This window comes from Danio rerio, chromosome 25 (assembly GCF_049306965.1).
Source record: "Danio rerio strain Tuebingen ecotype United States chromosome 25, GRCz12tu, whole genome shotgun sequence".
NCBI lineage: Eukaryota > Metazoa > Chordata > Actinopteri > Cypriniformes > Danionidae > Danio > Danio rerio.
Genome location: NC_133200.1, coordinates 5910001 through 5930398, shown reverse-complemented (window position 1 = coordinate 5930398; position 20398 = coordinate 5910001). Strand labels below are relative to the sequence as shown.

General features: G+C 35.7%; 1 protein-coding gene and 1 long non-coding RNA gene across 3 annotated transcripts in view; both read right to left on the bottom strand.

The window, feature by feature from the left end:
• Nucleotides 1–8061: 8061 nt before the first annotated feature.
• LOC141380875 (uncharacterized) lies at nt 8062–8827 on the bottom strand. Its single transcript, XR_012400206.1, has 2 exons — nt 8671–8827; nt 8062–8157 (listed from the first exon to the last, which is right to left on the bottom strand). It is a non-coding gene; the product is annotated as an uncharacterized lncRNA (long non-coding RNA).
• A 6966-nt stretch (nt 8828–15793) lies between these two features.
• cmasb (cytidine monophosphate N-acetylneuraminic acid synthetase b) overlaps nt 15794–20398 on the bottom strand; it is a 38725-nt gene continuing 34120 nt past the window's right edge. Inside the window, exons 11-12 of one of the 2 annotated variants that reach the window (XM_073941661.1) lie at nt 19188–19353; nt 15794–16191 (exon numbers count right to left, since the gene is read on the bottom strand). In XM_073941661.1, the coding sequence (XP_073797762.1) occupies nt 15977–16191; nt 19188–19353 (381 nt within the window). In that variant the 3' untranslated portion in view covers nt 15794–15976. 2 annotated transcript variants of the gene reach the window in all.

The following is a 20398-nucleotide window of genomic DNA, read 5'->3' as shown; positions in this document are numbered from 1 at the left end:
TAGTATGTTTGTAGTATGAATTAGCATGTTGCTTGTATGTTTGTAGTATGAATTAGCATGTTGCTTGTATGTTTGTAGTATGAATTAGCATGTTGCTTGTATGTTTGTAGTATGAATTAGCATGTTGCTTGTATGTTTGTTGTATGAATTAGCATGTTGCTAGTATGTTTGTAGTATGAATTAGCATGTTGCTAGTATGTTTGTAGTATGAATTAGCATGTTGCTTGTATGTTTGTAGTATGAATTAGCATGTTGCTAGTATGTTTGTAGTATGATTTAGCATGTTGCTTGTATGTTTGTAGTATGAATTAGCATGTTGCTAGTATGTTAATAGTATGAATTAGCATGATACTAGTATGTTTGTAGTATGAATTAGCATGTTGCTAGTATGTTAATAGTATGAATTAGCATGTTGCTTGTATGTTTGTAGTATGAATTAGCATGTTGCTAGTATGTTTGTAGTATGAATTAGCATGTTGCTTGTATGTTTGTAGTATGAATTAGCATGTTGCTAGTATGTTTGTAGTATGATTTAGCATGTTGCTAGTATGTTTGTAGTATGATTTAGCATGTTGCTTGTATGTTTGTAGTATGAATTAGCATGCTGCTTATATGTTTGTAGTATGAATTAGCATGTTAATATGAACTGGTATGTTGTTAACTTGTCCAATGTAACGTCAATGGCAGTTTTTTTTTTTACAATGGAAGTCTATGGGACTGTTGCTCGGGTGCTGTAAATGGTTGCTAGGGTGTGGCTAGTAATCTGAAAGGTCATCAGTGATTGGCAGATTGGTAGTCTGAGTTAAATGAGCCCAAACTTAAGTCTGTATGACAATCTGACGCAAAGTTATGAGGTCATAAAGTTTGGTCCAATGTTAAGTCAATGGGACTTTTCAGAATTTTCCGGGACAGTTTTGTAAAAACCGTAAGTCGGATCACTTGGAAAAGACATAGCAACCCGAGTCAGACCAGTTTGGAGGTTTGGCGTTAGTTTGGTGGTTGTAGTATGAACGGTTTAGGAGGAGATGCATATAGAAATTAGTCTCAGAAGAAGAAGACGGAAGAAGAACAGGTTTATTTAGTAAAACAGTATGTTGACTTTCTCTAGCCAACATAATAAGGGCAGATAAACTTGTAATTAAAATGTAAAGAGAACTTTCATCATGGCAAACCTAAAATAACTTTGTTTTTCAGAAATCTTCTCTCTGTTAAACAGCACATGAACATTTATTTAATTGAAGCTGAGAGCTGTGTTTTTTAGCTTACTATGCCTGAGTTTGGGCCCATAGCTTGGCTTGGCTGTTGTTTATAGTGACTAAACTAAGCACGCATACTGTAATTAAAAAATAAAAGCTTTTCAAATAGCGCTCACATTAAGCACAACACCTCTTAAAGAACTGGAGAACAAGCCAGCTACCAACAGTTACTTCCTCTTTTACTGGTTTATTGTTGCGATACCCAGACCACTTACAGATCTCTCGTTTATATCAATACTTTCATTTGGATGCTTTACAATAACCTAAAACCACAGTCCAAAAATGTGTACACCAAAATTAATTTCTATTCCTAAAGATGTTAGGTGACCAAAGTCTTGTTTTATATCTTGGATATAACAGTTATTGGCTTTACTCAGTGAGAAACGGACAACAATATTTATTTTAAAAGGGGCCACTCACTGGCCACTTTATTAGGTACACCTGTCCAACTGCTCATTAACACCGATTTCTAATTCTGCCAGTCACATGGCAGCAACTCAATGCATTTAGGCATGGTCAAGACGATCCTGCTGCAGTTCAAACTGACCATCAGAATAGGGAAGAAAGGTGATTTAAGTTAATTTGAACGTGGCATGGTTGTTGGTGCCAGACGGGCTGGTCTGAGTATTTCAGAAACTGCTGATCTACTAGAATTTGACACAACCATCTCTAGGGTTTACAGAGAATGGTCTGAAAAAGAGAAAATATCCAGTGAGCGGCAGTTCTGTGGGTGCAAATGCATTGCTGATGCCAGAGCGCAGAGGAGAATGGCCAGACTGGTTCCAGCTGATAGAAAGACAACAGTAACTTGTTACAACTGAGGTCTGGAGAAGAGCATCTCTAAACATACAACACGTCAAACCTTGAGGCGGATGGGCTACAGCAGCAGAAGACCACACCGGGTGCCCCTCCTGTCAGCTAAGAACAGGAAACTGAGGCTACAATTCCTGGATGCATCCTGCCTTGCATTAACGGCTCAGGCTGGTGGTGGTGGTGTAATGGTGTGGGGGATATTTTCTTGGCACACTTTGTGCTCATTAGTACCAACTGAGCATCAAGTCAATGCCACAGCCTGCCCTGAGTATTATTGCTGACCATGTCCATCCCTTTATGACCAGAGTGTACCCATCTTCTGTGGCTACTTCCAGCAGGATAACGCACCATGTCTAAAAGTGCCAATCATCTCAGACTGGTTTCTTGAACATGACAATGAGTTCACTGCACTCAAATGACCTCCACAGTCACCAGATCTCAATCCAATAGAGCACCTTTGGGATGTGGTGGAACGGGAGGTTGGCTCATGGATGTGCAGCCGACAAATCTGCAGCAACTGCGTGATGCTATCATGTCAATATGAAGCAAAATCTCTGAGGAATATTTCCAGTAGCTTGTTGAATCTCTGCCATGAAGGATTAAATCAGCTCTGAAGGCAAAAGGGGGTCCAACTTGGTACTAGTAAGGTGTACCTAATAAAGTGGCCGGTGAGCGTAAATCACAACCTTATAGTAATTTTGATGATGATGTTTGCATTTAAGAAAGTTAAGTTTTTGCCCTCACACAAATAACATGCATCTGCAGCATGATATAATAAATCACCTGTGAGGTTTTTATGAGCAGAAATGTCACAGACACATTCTGGTCAAATCTGAGTTGCTTTAAATTGCATCATGTAAAAAGATCTAGGTAAAGGAATAGGTTTTTGATATGTCTGAAATAATGCCAAGAAAATAGACACACAATTATTATGCAATAGTTCAAGAGGACAAGAGTGTTTATAGAATAGCATTTATATAAAATATGAATCTTCATAAGTGAAGTTTCATAAACTAATTTCCAGAGGAGCACGTGATATGATTGAGCACAGCTGGCCACTCATTTGTAATCAGTAATAATCCAATCCGAGTGATCCTAGCCTACTATAAATGGATCATTTTCTAACCTTTTTCCCTAACTTCATTTCGTAAGAATCCCCCCTTCCACCCCATCTTCTCCTTTTTCTTCCCTTTCTAAAAGGGGGAACTAACGAGACGTCCCTGATCTCGGATCCTCTGATATGCTTATTGACCGGGCGGGAGCCCTGGGCATCAAATATCTCCGAGCTCAGGGTTCTCTCCCGGGACAGCATGCCAAACCTGCTATAATGCTAAGAATGTCTAAGTGTGAACTCTTGAAATGTAATTTTCGATCAATCTAACACCAATTTATTAACCTTTGTGCACAAAAAAATTGTTTTAAAAACTGCCCATTAAAGTTTCATGTAGTCATTTTTCAGAGGAAAATTTATTTTCCTACATGTTGTATTAAATTCCTACATTCCTACCCTACTTAATACACATTGAGGACTTTAATCATAGGTATTGTATCTCTGTGAATAACCTATTTTGACCTATAGGCTATTTTAATAACTAAAAAACAAAGCAACACAAACGAAAATTCTACCAGCACTTACAAATTAAAATATTTTAAAATATCACACGTGTGGGGTGGCTGGTGATGTCATTGTCTTTAATTCAATGTGCAATATTTTAATAATATAAGCAGCACTAATGAAACTTTCATTGGTCAAATCCAGCAGAAATGAAACAAATTGCGCAAATAATGACACCAATTTTGTACAATTTAGAGGAACTGGGTAGTAGTGATGTCACGGCTCCCCAAATATTTTGGTCATGTCTAAACAACAAAAACAGATCTAGTGTTTGTCTTAACGGCCTAAACCAGAACAATTCAAGCACAAACAAACTGTGCTGATTTGGAGTGGTTTAAGCAGCATGGTGTAAAAAGTGATGTCACATGGTCAAAAAAAAAAAGAGTATGCTTAATATCTCAGACCCAAAAAAAAAAAAGAGCCCGGCACAAACCAATCGCATAATTTTGGGAATTATTTATTGGTATTTATTTTATTTTGATGGTCCACTTGAGTATTAGTAAACGGTCTGCATAATATCTGTTCTGCATAATGACGCTTTTGCGCCTGACGTTTTGCTCGTAGGTGTGCACGATCACATTGACACCCTTTATTTAGTCACGTAGTAACGTAAACGTAGACGGAAAATGAGAGCAAAAAACGCCTCGGTGTGCACAGGCCTTAACGGTCTAGATGCAACATAAATTAATTCAACCGACTATTAAAATACAGTTTGACCTATTTATTTTTAAGGGGTGCCAACTTCACAGATTTGTTTAGAAAACACCACTGTTTTATTTTCAGTGAACGTATGCAGATTACATTTTTATTATTTTTTGGGGGGGTTATAACAATGTCAAACAGCTTATACATTTTTTCTTTAAACATGCACAAAACTCAATCTCTGATATTGATAAAACAGTACATCCACATTGTTATTCTTATATAATTTGACTTGCAGAAATAAAAAAAACTTGCTCAAACCTAATAAAGAAAATGAAAGACTTGGCAACAAAATCAAAACCTAATAAATGAAAAAACGTGCCATTTGTATTTCACTTAAATCAGTTTGTTCGAATGTGTTTCAATAGGGAGGTTTTTCTCCTCCAGCTCATCGGTGTAACTGTTTTTTGTGCTCTAAAACAAGCAAATGAAAGCAAAAAATGTAAACTAATAATAAATGCACCCTTTATGACAAAATGTTAATGCAGCCAAAACGATCTCAAAAGCTAGAATGATACAAGTTAAACCACACACATGCAAATGAAATAAAATAAATAAATGACTTGATGTCATGGAAGATCTTTCGATTGTCTCTTGCATGACTTCATTTGACTTGCAAAATATTTTCACTCGTGATCCTAAACCGAAATGAATTCAACGGAAAGCTGCAGGCGACAGGTCCTTGATGACATTGAATTAAAGATGTTTCATTGTGGTGACATTGTGCTAACATTTGAATTACCATTGTGTATGAAAAGTACTAAATAAATATGTAAGGTCCACCCAGTTGGCCCAATGCCGGTGTCCACTGGTGGATGAAGGTTCACTGCATGTTCGGTCTTTCCAGTGCACAATGTTGATTTATAATAAACTTAACTCATATCTGACTCCAATTTTAGTATGAGATGGTTTAGAATATTAATATATTTATCCTCGTTTTATCTGACTCCAATTATAAAACATTAAGAAGATTATATCAATATGTAATTTAGATAAATGTTTGAACCGTTTGTCTTCACTAGTAACTATTACATCCGTTCATTCGGGTGCACATGTCGCTCAGAGAAATCGCCTCGGCCGAAGGCGTCCCTCACGGTCACACTCCGGTCAGTCTTGAATATTAAACAGAGGTAAATTGACTAATACTTTAGATGGCCGCTACCAGCGCGCTCGTTCTAAAATACTTTAGTTAGTCCCGCTTAGATGTACACCTTTGAGTTAAGACAATCATCATTTCTAATTAGAGGTTAGGGCATTAATATAAATGTACCCGACTACTGGACTCTATAGTAACTTTGGTTTTCACCAAGCCCATGGTTTCCCATATGAACTTAATTTAGAATAATATTACCTTCAAACAAAGGTCGGGTACCCAATCTAGGTTAGTCGTGCAACACCTTGTTGACCTAGACGGAAGTTATCGCCCTTTCCACCTAAGTACACATGAATCAATATCAAGAGTCAGCCGGATCGCTAAAACACAATTAGTGTGCCAATGCTCCATCTCAATTGGATTTTAGTCCGTCTACTGACCTGACGCAAGACGTGCGGAAACAAGGATACAGCGTAATCTACTTGAATTAATAATTACAGAGTGAGCAAAATATGGTCAAACATTACAATTTATTAGTCAGGTAAATGTATTATGCCAATTCAATCAGTCAATTCATAAATGATCAATACAAAACATCAAATTATCAAAGATAAATCCAAGATGAAAAAGATGCATTCCTGACTTTGAAATATACATAACATGGGGCAGACCCTATGTTATGGGCTGATCTGGTTAGGCAGAATCGCCCTGAGCTTTTCTTAGCCCTTACCTTAAATCATCCAAGAATTCCCTCAAGGAAGGGGGTGTGAATGTATAACAAAAGGCATTCACACTTAGTGTCACACCCCTCACAGTGGTTCAAAAGATGCCTGAAGTTATATATTTATTGTTCTGATTATGTCTATTTCTGAGAGGATGAGACCATTGTACCAATCGCACTGAGACATTTCAAATGATATCAAACATGATAGTTAAAGTCAGTTTGGTTAATTCTAGAACATTCAAACATTGAAATGACCATATGTGTGAGTTGGGGGGATGAAGCAGACTCAGATGCAAATGCAGCAGGAACTGGTTTTTCCCGCATTCCCCTTGCTGAGTTGTGAAGTTACCAGTCTCTGTTTTCAGCTCATGTTTTGAATTGTCAAAGATATCAGAATATTTGCAATATTTCAATTCTTACAGATAACCCCCATTTGATCCCGTGGGTCAGATATAAATGTGCCCATGGGGTCACTATGTATCCTTGTTGAGGTCGTTCAGGGGCAATTCAAGACAGTCTCTGCAGCATTATCAGTTGTAAGTCGTGTTCAGCAGGTAGCTAAACAGGTCCAGGCTCGTTTTCACCTCTTTTGATGAGCCTGACCCGAATGCACTGCTCATTCAGTCCATACAGGCCTTCATAGCTTCCACTGTGTCCTTCCCCTGACAAAAGTGTCCACGTCGTGTGGGCTTCTCATAGTCTGCTTCTTCTGATGAATCTGGTCCCCTCCAGATGTGCAGACATCGGCATGTGGGGGTCTACAGTGTGTATACACTGCCTTCTCCCGGACACCTAAACAGCAACTTGATGGCTCAGCGATTGAACAATTATGAACTTGTGTCATTCTGCATTGGAGAAAGTCATGAGGTTAAGCATAAAATATATGATCAAAACATAAAAGTCAGCAAGTGCGAGTTGTACAACTGGTCTCAGGTCTCTTTCAATCTGTTTAAATGGTCCAATCAAAAACAGATAAGTCTTTGTCACCACTGAGATAGGGTATAATGATAAGGAGAATATTAAATATTCTTGGTTTGAATTACTCAAGGTAAAGCTATCAAAAGGTCAGTGCAACTTATTAAAACAGTATAACAGGCAGTATGCATCATAAAACATATCATCATGACAATACATTCAAATAAATGACATTCATTTTCAAAATGAAAAAACGTGAAGATATTTGTCATACATGATAGTAATCACATTATTTAACCATAATTATGAAGGTATATCTATAATAATGTGTGTGTTTGTGTGTGTATGTTGTGTGGTGTGTGTGTGTGTGTGTGTGTGTTTATGTGTGTGTGTGTGTTTATGTGTGTGTGGGGGGGCTTGAACACAATTGATGGTATTTGTCAAATTTAAATGTCCTAGTGATTATTAGAAGTGTCCTCACTTCGGTTTAATTTTAATCACTTTAGCACTTATACCTGTTATTGGTGATAGATTGGAAAACCAGGGGCCCTCTGGTTTGTCAACCATCCTCATAACAGTCAGTGTATCTATCCTTAAATTTAATTGGCAAGTTCGCCTCTATTGAAGTTTTATACCATCAATTTGTTGTCAAAGCCATGCAAATGTGTAATTTCTTTTCAGCTGACAGAGGGTGTCAGAGAGTGTTTGTTGTCTCATCTGTCATCAGATTAATTATTCTGTTCTATGTGTGTGAGGCTAATGTGTTTTGTTTGTATAAACATGGACAAACGATAGATTTGACTCCTGGGTCTTTGAAGACTGAGGTGTTATCTATGTGCCTGGGTTTACCTGTGGCTATGTGTCAGTGTAATGCTCCGAACAATGGTAATCAACTTTTATAATTGTGTTGCAAAATTTTAGTCCTATCTTAGCAGGGAGCCAGCATAAGAATGTGAACATGAGGTGTGTTCCGGCTCAAATTGATTCCATATAATATCTTTTACGGAGCATGTTAAGGTGCAATGTTCAAAGCTGGATCCTGTAAAAAATGCATTTTAATGGTTAATTTAATTATCACACTCTATACTCCTGTTTGTAGTTCAAACTGCAGCTATACAGGGGATAGCAGAGTTTTCTACTTTTGGAGATCAAAGAAACAAATATCATGAATTTCAACATAGTTAATTCCATTTTCATACAGGACATGTGGTTTAACATGTGTATAGTATAAAAACAAATTTAAAAATGCCACCAGGATTCGTGACAATAGAGTCTGTTGCTATTGGTCTTTGCAGGAACAATGCAGTAAAGTTCTTTATCGCCTCTAGGTAACCAGGGTTTTAGACCCATTGCTATTAAGCAATTTGGGAAGATTTTAACTATGAGATCTTTTTGTGTCTCTGTTTCATTTAACATGTAAATTTACATCTTTGTTGAAGAAAGATGTTTTGTGAAATCACATAGCCTCCTAGAATGCTGAATCCATTGATAAGATCAACTGTGGATAATTGTTATTCTGATGACTGATCAAAGACTTTTTCAGAGGACTCACTGCAGGAGGTGAGGGATTTGCCTCACAGGGGTTCTTGCTTTGAGATGGAAGATGGGAGACCTTTGGCCTCTCAGGTTATGGCCTAACCTTTTGTCGCCCTCATTTGTATTTGTTTGATGTGGACCAGATCTTGAGTGTTCTTTGTTATTCGTCCGCCTAAGGTGAGAACAAAAGCAGAGAAGAACCATAGTTATTTTAGAATTTTCATCAGTTTCAAATTCAATCATGTGGAATTAATGTTAATGCATCATTTTGCAATATTAATTCTGGAAGCCACATGATGTTGCTGGTCAGATCTGTGAGTGTGTAACACCTGTTTACACAGTCTGCTGTATTCTGAGCATTATCTCCCAGTTCCGCTGGGGACATTTTTCTGAATCAATCAATGATTTTTCATTAATTTCAGTTCACAATCTAATGGGCCGATACCCATAGTTCATTTTTTTGCTCTCATTAACAGTCAGATCTGTTGGCAGAAATCATTTCACCCTTTTGGTGTTCTCTGCTTAACGGTTGTCATTTTATGGTGTGACTCACAGATTCTTAGATCTTTTGACCCATAAAAACTTTGGTAACTCTGAATGTTATCATATCCATCCCCCTTTCATTATTTTTCTGGTGAGTTTAACTCTCTGATCAAATTTTAATTGTAGGTGGTGTTTTTTCAGCGAGGATTATATTGGTTTACAATCAGTTATTCTATAGTAGTTCTGTCAGTGTTTTCATTAAGCATAAAGAAAGCAAACCTCCTCAAAGTGAATGTTTCATCTCTAGTCTTTAGTGCCATGATTGGCGATTATAATATAATGTACATTATTGTTTATTCCTAATGTAATTATATTATATTAAAATAGTATGTATTAAATATAATTATATCTGGTCTCTGGAGAGTGTTTTAGAACACAGTGCATTGTTTTATGCAATTACAGCAAACACATTCTGAGCATCTTATTATCACTGAGGTGAGACTTCTTTGCTCTCTGTCAGGCCATTTGAATATGAAAAGGTTTGAGCAATCAGGAGGTCTAAGGGCTTATTTAAAGCTAAAATCTTTTATATTTAGTCTGTTTCGAGATTAAATTAAAGTATAGTGGATATTTTAATTGATCAGCATCATATTTGAATTTATCCCCATTAAATTCAAATGGCAAATTTCTGATTTGTAAAAGCAGAGTTTTCATTAGAGCTTATTTGTCTTTTTTGCAATCAAATCATTCTGTTCTGCTCACCTTTATTTTTCACATGCAAATGCCTTTAAACAGACTGTTGTTATTAATCCAATTTAAAAGTTTACAATTGTTTTTAAATCTTAAACCATTTTTTCCTGTTTTCCTTTTTTCCATTTTTCTCTTTTTTATAAAACAGTAGATTTAAAAACAATGGATATTTTTGATTCAAACTTTTAGGATCTAATTTGTGACTCTCCACTGAGTTCCAGAATATAATTTGGATGATGTTATTCCAATTTAAGCTTCAACTCTTGCTGCCTAGCAGACAAAGAGATATTTCAGAGCAAGGGATGGCGTTTTTCTATACTGCTGTTATCATGTCCCTGATAATCAAAGTGGTTTTGTCTAATTCTCAACCCCACCGGATAACGCATTCCGGTCTAACATTTTTGAGCATTTCCGACTCATTCTATCAATGTGTTTATATAGGGTGCGTCCAGCTTTCCCTCAACATTTCTAATAGGCAAAGAAGAATTGACTTACCACAGCAGCTGAAGATAGAATAGAAGATCCAAACCTCTTGGTTGATATAAATCCATTTTGTGCTGGAAAGACGTAACTCGCCTGAGTTGGGAGATCACGGAGATAGGTCACCATTTTGTAAGGTCCAGCCAGTTGGTCCAATGACGGTATCCAATGGTGGATGAAGGTTCACTGCATGTTCGGTCTTTCCAGTGCACAATGTTGATTTATATTAAACTTAACTCATATCTGACTCCAATTTTAGTATGAGATGGTTTAGAATATTAATATATTTATCCTCGTTTTATCTGACTCCAATTATAAAACATTAAGAAGATTATATCAATATGTAATTTAGATAAATGTTTGAACCGTTTGTCTTCACTAGTAACTATTACATCCGTTCATTCGGGTGCACATGTCGCTCAGAGAGATCGCCTCGGCCGAAGGCGTCCCTCACGGTCACACTCCGGTCAGTCTTGTATATTAAACAGAGGTAAATTGACTAATACTTTAGATGGCCGCTACCAGCGCGCTCGTTCTAAAATACTTTAGTTAGTCCCGCTTAGATGTACACCTTTGAGTTAAGACAATCATCATTTCTAATTAGAGGTTAGGGCATTAATATAAATGTACCCGACTACTGGACTCTATAGTAACTTTGGTTTTCACCAAGCCCATGGTTTCCCATATGAACTTAATTTAGAATAATATTACCTTCAAACAAAGGTCGGGTACCCAATCTAGGTTAGTCGTGCAACACCTTGTTGACCTAGACGGAAGTTATCGCCCTTTCCACCTAAGTACACATGAATCAATACCAAGAGTCAGCCGGATCCCTAAAACACAATTAGTGTGCCAATGCTCCATCTCAATTGGATTTTAGTCCGTCTACTGACCTGACGCAAGACGTGCGGAAACAAGGATACAGCGTAATCTACTTGAATTAATAATTACAGAGTGAGCAAAATATGGTCAAACATTACAATTTATTAGTCAGGTAAATGTATTATGCCAATTCAATCAGTCAATTCATAAATGATCAATACAAAACATCAAATTATCAAAGATAAATCCAAGATGAAAAAGATGCATTCCTGACTTTGAAATATACATAACATGGGGCAGACCCCATGTTATGGGCTGATCTGGTTAGGCAGAATCGCCCTGAGCTTTTCTTAGCCCTTACCTTAAATCATCCAAGAATTCCCTCAAGGAAGGGGGTGTGAATGTATAACAAAAGGCATTCACACTTAGTGTCACACCCCTCACAGTGGTTCAAAAGATGCCTGAAGTTATATATTTATTGTTCTGATTATGTCTATTTCTGAGAGGATGAGACCATTGTACCAATCGCACTGAGACATTTCAAATGATATCAAACATGATAGTTAAAGTCAGTTTGGTTAATTCTAGAACATTCAAACATTGAAATGACCATATGTGTGAGTTGGGGGGATGAAGCAGACTCAGATGCAAATGCAGCAGGAACTGGTTTTTCCCGCATTCCCCTTGCTGAGTTGTGAAGTTACCAGTCTCTGTTTTCAGCTCATGTTTTGAATTGTCAAAGATATCAGAATATTTGCAATATTTCAATTCTTACAAATATAAACTTGCCTTTTGATACGATTAGATTAAACACGGAGACACACTGCCAGAAAACACAGCTTTTTGACTTTGTTTTTTTAAGTATAATAGACAGAAAACATCTAGTTTTGTCTCACTTGATCATTTTGTGCCTGTAGATTTTAATTACACTACATATTTTATAGGATGTTTTCTAAAAACTAGCCATAAATCTCCATTTAATCAACACTTACAAACCAAACTACACACCCTTTTTGTACAGAAGGACTTGATCATCCATAATTTGTCTAATTATACAGTGTTCAGCATAAATACCCCTCACAGATTTCCTACAGGATGCTTTACAATGACATATTTGTGCATGTATATTAGGCATGGGCCAGTATAAGATTCTGACAGTATGAGAACCTTGGAGAAAAATATCACGGTATCACGGTATTGTGATTACTGCTCTAAAATACTTTGTTTTTAAAAGTCCGGGTAAAAAACTGATACTTTATTTTTTAAACTTTATTATTTAAACACAATATATTTTATTTTAAGAAACATTTAAAATATTTTGGAACAGTAAACATGTCAAGCTAAATAATTCAAATAAATAATTGACTTCTGCTGTCTTCATTAGTTTCGAAAACAGATTTTTTTTTTTTTTTACAGTGTAAGACGGCATATTTGGATATATTTTCTGCTAGTGATACTGTTGTCCCAAAAACTTTTTAAAAAGTAAAAAAAAAAAAAAAAAAAACTTGTTGAAAAAAAAAAAAAAAGGCCTTAAAACCTTGACTTTTCCAAATCGCACTACCTTGAAAACGGTTTTCGTCCAATGCCTAATATATATTAGATTAAACAGTCCCAAAGCCAAAACTGGAACTAATCTAACAAAAACACTGAAGATCAGTCCAAAAATAAGTATTAAAATGTTAATAAAGAGGGGGGGGGGGGAATCAAGAGAAACAAAAAAATATCAAATTTAGCTGAAATTTTTGTAGTTTTTAATTTTATTAAAGTCTATTATCTTTCAATTCCTAAAGGTGTAAGGTGATCATTTTAATGAATATATCTGTTAAATAAAACTGTTTTGTTTATATGCATCAAAATTATTGATTATATTCACTGACAAATAAATAAAAATATGAATTTTCAAACATTAAATACTATAAAAACATTGCCTGTCCGCAGTATTTTAAGAGATATGAAGAAGTATAAAAAACATGTCTAAAATAGCCCCTCAGTAAGCATTTTTGACTAATATGTAAGAATGTATATATTTTTAGATATACCGGCCTTTAATTCCATTTTTGTGCTGGAAATCAGTGCATATTTAATTAAATAACGCCTCATTTGCATGTCTAAACTCATCAATTCAATTTCTGAGATAATATTCCTACACTGTAAAAAATTACATGCACCAATTTAAAATCAATTTAATTGGTGCAGAACTAGAGAAAGAGGTGCGTGGTGCTTGCAGAGCAGATATGTGCTAGAGCAGTGATCACCATTCGTCGGGCCACAGACAACCACCGGCCTATAGATCAAATGGTAGCGGGCCGCACAAAAAAAAAAAGCTGTCCTGACAGCTTATGTTATTAGGTCATTGTAACTTATTAAATGACAAACTATCATGTTCTAACTTAATTTTATAACTTATGCAAGCTGTTTTAAGTCAGTTTAACATAATATAAGTTCAATGGACTCAATAATTCAGCTTACAAATTTAAGGCAACCAGGATTTGTTTTAACAGTGTACTGTATAAAAAAAAAAAAAAAAAAAAAAAAAAAAAAATCGAACAACAAAAAGTCAAGACGCCAAATATTTTTATGTTGCTTTAAAATGATTTTAATAAGTTAATCAGGTTTCAACTAATTAAGTTATTTAAACTCAGTCAGTCTGACTGATGTAATTTGAGATGACTAGAAAAGTTAATTTGATTCAACTAAAAAACTGGGTAACACTTTAGGCCACAATTCATGGTATCAACAAACCATTAGCTAACACTACTAGCTTAATAAATGACTAATTAGCTGTTTTCAACAGTTAGTAAGGTAGAAATTGGGTTTAGGATTTGGAAAGGATTGGGGTTGCAGAGTAGGTTATTAGTTTATAACTACTAACGAACAGTTAATATCTTAATAATAGGCAGGTAATAAGTAAGCGATTGATGGCATGAACTGTGACCTGGACTAAAGTGTTACCAAAAATATGTCAGCAAGAACTTTTTTTTTAACAATGTATCATAATCAGCTAAACAGGTGAGAGGTTAATTTTTTACCCAGTTCACCTTCAGTGTCTCTGCCTTGATATAAACGCCTGTAAGTCAATATGTAAATCAATATTGCATCTTAAAGGAAGAGGTTATATACAGTTGAAGTCAGAATTATTAGCTCTCCTGAGTTATTACCGCCTGTTTATTTCCCCCCAATTTTTGTTTAACAGAGAGAAGATTTTTTCCAACACATTTCTAAACATGTTAGTTTTAATAAATTATTAATAACTGATTTATTTTATCTTTGCCATGATGACAGCACATAATATTTTACTAGATATTTTTCAAGATACTAGTATTCAGCTTTAAGTCACATTTAAAGGCTTAACTAGGTTAATTGGACAAGTCATTCATTGCATACCGATGGTTTGTTCTGTAGACCAGTGGTTCTCAAACTATGGTACGTGTACCGCTAGTGGTACGCGAGCTTACTTTTAGTGGTACGCGGAGGAATCACTAAATAAAGAAAAAATGAATACAATTTTAATAATTTGATACGTCGATAACTCCAATGTATTCAGCATTGGCTGTTCTCTAAAGCCTACGATCAAATTCAATTCAATTCAATTCAATTCAGCTTTATTTGTATAGCGCTTTTACAATGTAGATTGTGTCAAAGCAGCTTCACATAAATGGTCATAGTAACTGGAACAGTGTGGTTCAGTAACTGGAACAGTGTGGTTCAGGTTTTAGTGTTTAAGTTCAGTTCAGTTCAGTTTAGCTCAGTTCAGTGTGATTTAATCATTACTGAGAGTTCAAACACTGAAGAGCCAATTCATCGATGCGTAGCTCTACCAATCCTGAACCATGCGAGGCAGTGGCGACAGCGGAGAGGGGAAAAAAAACTTCACCTGATGGGAGTGAAGAAAAAAAACCTTGAGAGAACCAGACTCAGTTGGGCACGACCAAAGCGATGTGCTTAGAATGTTTACTTTAGTGCATCGCGTCATCAGCTGCTAAAAATCTATTCAATTGGTGCAGAACTAGAGAAAGAGGTGCGTGGTGCTTGCAGAGCAGATATGTGCTAGAGCAGTGATCCCCATTCGTCGGGCCACAGACCACCACCGGTCTATAGATCAAATGGTAGCGGGCCACACAAAAAAAAAATCATTATTTGTTTTTGTTTTATTTATAATCCGAGTCTGAACCATCATTTATTTTGAGAAATCTTTTATTTAAAAAAAAATTACTGTATTCTCATGTTACATCCTGGTCACTTGAGTGCCAAAGTTTAACCCACAGGCTAGCAAATTGAGTAAGAACTGCAGCACGATGCACTTGCGTATTTCAGGCGTCCCCAGTTGAAAACATCTTAACTCTTCAGAATGCCGCACCGCGAGTCACATACCAAAGAACCGTCTTTTCAGCTTCATATTTTGTATAGAATATAATTTCGTTGAACGAATATGACTGAGCAGTGCTGTAGCTGCTTAATTTAGCCAACTTTTCGTGGTACTTGGAGAGACAATTTTTTTCTGAGGTGGTACTTGATATAAAAGGTTTGAGAACCACTGCTGTAGACAATCGAAAGCAAATATTGCTTAAGCGGGCTGATAATTTTGACCTTTAAATGGTTTTAAAAAAAATTTTATTCCAGCCAAAATAAAACAAATCAGACTTTCTCCAGAAGAAAAAATATTATAGGAAATACTGTGAAAAATTCCTTGCTCTGTTAAACATCATTTGAGAAATGTTTAAAAAAAATAATATAATTTTAACGTTGACTTTATATGAAGGGAGATCAAACAGGCAGTTTTTATGAATCTAGAAGTTGTGCCTGTCGATGCGCTCGTGGTTTTCTTCACGTGAGCTCTTTCTCTTCATGCTCAGTATGTATTCAGCAAACTCTCGAACGGCTCCGTGTCCACCGGCTCTCTGACACGTATATTTCGCGGCGATGAGTTCAGCCACCGGGGCGTCAGACGGAACGCCGTTCAGTCCGGCCTGAGACATGATCTCCACATCTTCTGACTCTGAGCCTGCGAGGGGGGAAAACACACCTGAAGCCTGGTTTATTTAACACACATTTATTGAAAATCAATGATATAAAACAATGTAAAATGCTCCAGGTCAGTATTTCCCAACCCTGTTCCAGGAGGCACACCGACAGTACATGTTTTGGATGTCTCCCTTATCTGACCCATTCATTTCAGGTTTTGGAGTCTCTTCTGATGTTCTGATGAGTTGATTCTGGTGTGTTTGATTAGGGAGAGGTTGAAAATGTGTACTGTCGATGTGCCTTAAGGAACAGGGTTGGAAAACACTGCTCTATATTGAATCCTTCATTCAGGAGTCTTTCAAAAAATAATAATAATAATAATTTATAATGAAATATGACTCATGTTAATGGATTTTTTAAAATATATAAATCCAGACTACAGAACATCAGCACATCTAATCTGGGCAAATCTAATCACTCGGAGTTGGACTTGGATTTTTTTCATGTATTTTAGTGTCAAATGATAGTAAAAAAAAAAATACTTGATATATATAGCACTAATATTATTGCTTAAAACCTCTAATAGAATTTTTTCCCTCTCAATTATTTCCCAAATGTTTAACCGAGCAAGAAATTTTTCACAGTATTTTCTATAATATTTTTTCTTCTGCAGAAAGTCTTATTTGTTTTATTTCAGCTAGAATAAAAGCAGTTTTTAAGTTTTTAAAACCCATTTTAGGGTCAATATTATTAGCCCCTTGCGTAATATTTGTTTTCGATCGTCTACAGATCAAACCATCGTTATACAATGACTTGCCTAATTACTTATCATTATTATTAGTTACATTTAATACTTGTTATATAATAAACTCGAACATGCTGAGGTTCATTTTCACCAAGAAATCTCTGTGTTTTGTTTGATGAAAACTTAAAATTTGACAGGCAGATCAGTCCTGTCGTAAAATCCTGCTTTTACCACATCAGACAACTGTCTACAGACAAGACATTTTTATCCCAGAGAAATATCCAAACAGTGATTCTTGCCTTCTGGATTACTGTAACTCTCTTTATTATGGTATTTCTCAGTCTTCTCTTTCATCTGCAGCTGGTACAAAATGCGGCTGCTAGATTACTCTCTGGCTCCTGCAAGTATGAGTCGGTAACTCCCATTTTAGCTGCACTTCACTGGTTACCCATTAAATACAGAATTGATTTTAAAATTGTGTTATTTGTTAACAAAGCTGTCAATAATCTTGCTCCTCAGTACCTTACTGACTTGATCTGTCTGCATTTACATTTAGTAATTTAGCAGACGCTTTTATCCAAAGCTACTTACAAATGTGGACAAGGAAACAATTTGCGTAACTAACATTAGTAAAACATTTTTTTGTAGTAATACAGTTAGTGGTGGAGCCAGAGAGGGAATTGCAGGTTAGGAAGGAAAGTGGAGACTAAATAGTTGGGTTTTTAGTGGTTTCTTGAAGACAGCTAGTGACTCTGCCGTTCTGATGCAGTTAGGGAGTTCATTCCACCAACTGGGCAGATTGAATGCGAGAGTTCGGGAAAGGGATTTGTTCCCTCTTTGGGATGGAACCACGAGGCGACGTTCATTCACAGAACGCAAGTTTCTGAAGGGCACATAAATCTGCAGAAGTGAGAGCAGATAAGAAGGAGCAAAACCAGAAGTCGCTTTGTAAGCAAACATCAGAGCTTTGAATTTGATGCGAGTAGCAACTTGCAGCCAGTGCAAACGGATGAGCAGCGGAGTGACATGTGCTCTTTTAGGTTCATGAAAGACCACTCGTGCTGCTGCGTTCTGAAGCGGTTTGATAGAGTTAGCTGAAAGCCCGGCTAGTAGAGAGTTGCAATAGTCCAGTCTGGAGAGAACAAGAGCTTGAACAAAAGATTTGTCTCTTATGATCTCAATTTACACATTGTGCCTAGAACACGCTTTAAAAAATGAGGTTAGAGTATTTGCAGTTGTCCTAAATTCTGGAAAACTCTACTAATTCACATTAGACTTTCCACCTTCATTTCTGTGTTTAAGTTCGTTTTAAAGACCTATTCATTTTCTCTCGCTTTTAATTCTCCTTGATCACTGTTTTATTTGTTAAATGTTTCTGTTATAGTCTGTTTTCTTCTCTGTCTTAAGTACTCCTATGTACAGCACTTTGATCAATTTTGGTTGTTTTTAAATGTGCTATTGTATTCTTTTGACGATTACCATTTTAAATTTCTACCATCTTCATCAGCTTTTTTTATTTTCTATCATTTAGACATCATGAAGCATTTTACATATTTTATTTTTAAACATTGTACAATCTTTTTTACATACAGTTGAAGTCAGAATTATTAGCCCCCCTGAATTATCCCCCCCCACCCCCCCATTTATTTTTTTCCCCAATTTTAGTTTAATGGAGAGAAGAATTTTTCAGCACATTTCTAAACATAATAGTTTTAATAACTCATCTCTAATAACTGATTTATTTTATCTTTGCCATGATGACAGTAAATAATATTTGACTAGATATTTTCAAGACACTTCTATACAGCTTAAAGTGACATTTAAAGGCTTAACTAGGTTAAGGTTAACTAGGCAGGTTAGGGTAATTAGGCAAGTTATTGCATAATGATGGTTTGTTCTGTAGACTATCGAAAAAAATAGCTTAAAGGGGCTAATAATATTAACCTTAAAATGGCTTTTATAAAATTAAAAACTACTTTTATTCAAGCTAAAATAAAAGAAATACAACTTTCTCCAGAAGAATAAATATCATAAGACATACTGTGAAAATCTCCTTGCTCTGTTAAACATCGTTTGGGAAATATTTTAAAAAGAAAAAAAATCAAAGGTGTGCTAATAATTCTTACTTTAACTGTATATATATATATATATATATTTAATAATTTGTATAAATGCTTAACAAAAACAATAATATAGGGGCACAAGAATTTTCTTGTGCATTTAAAAGGACCTAAAATCCTGAATTATCTGGATATTTTTTTAAAGCATGCATCGCTGTTTGTCTTGCTCACCCATGAAGGCCACTTGGTCCCAGTGGAGTTTCCTCTTGTCCATCAGCTTCTGCATCTCCAGAGCGTTCCTCTGCTCAGTGAAGCTCAGGCCACAGCCGGCTCTCTGAGAAACCTTCTCTAAAACTCCTCTGGACAGAGGCTCGTTCACGCTGGAGATGAGGATCACCTGCACACAACAGCATTCACTTACTACTAGGGCACTTTATACAGTAGGGAGCAGGGAGCCATTTCGGACTGGTCAAATCTATTGTGCTCATACTGTATTTATTCTCCCTTTATTTTTTATAAATCTTCTTTTTCGTAAGCTGGCCTTTTTTGTCCAGGAACAACACAAGTGTCACAAGGTGGAAAAAAGTGCTTAGATTATAAATATTAAGCAAGCAATTAAAATTAAAATGGGGAAGTGGTTATAAATTGCGATCAATGCATGTTTTTTTACCAACAAAATTACATTTTGGGGGGTAAAAAAACTTTATAAAACCAGTCCTTGCTCAAATTTACCAATTTGCATGCAGAAAAAAGGACATTTTGGGACAAACACAATTGAAAAAAAAAATTAATCCACTTTTAAAAGCTTAACTAACAAATAAATAATGTAAAAATCTAAACATTTAATGCACATATGAAAACATGACAAACGCTGAAAAAGATCATCTACATAAATAGATTGTGGTCATTTTTACCAAACATGTTCATTTGCTCACTTCCTTGTACACTACATAGTGTATATGGAGAGATTTGTGATGAGTCAAATATCAAAAAACTTTGTGATCAAGGGAAATTTTTTTTTTTTCTTTTACCAACTAAATAACTCTTTTGTGGATTAAAAAAAACGCCTCAGGTAATTTCTTGTAAAATTAGTGCTTGCTCAAATTCACCTCTTTTCCAGCAAAAAAAAAAAGACAGATTAAGTTATAAAAAAAATTAAGCTAAATGAACAAATGAATAATGTAAAAATCTAAACATTTAATGCACATATGGAAACGTGACATAAATGCTGAAAAAGATAATCAACATAAATAGATTGTGGTCTTTTTTTTTACCAAACACGTCACTTTGCACACTTCCTAGTGCACTACATAGTGTTTGAGGAGGGATTTCAGACCAGTCAAAAATCTTTCCACAACATCTGAATGCCTGCCACAAATGTTACAAGGTTAAAAAAAAAAGACAAAGTGGAAATATTGAGTAATCTAAAATAAAAGTGGACG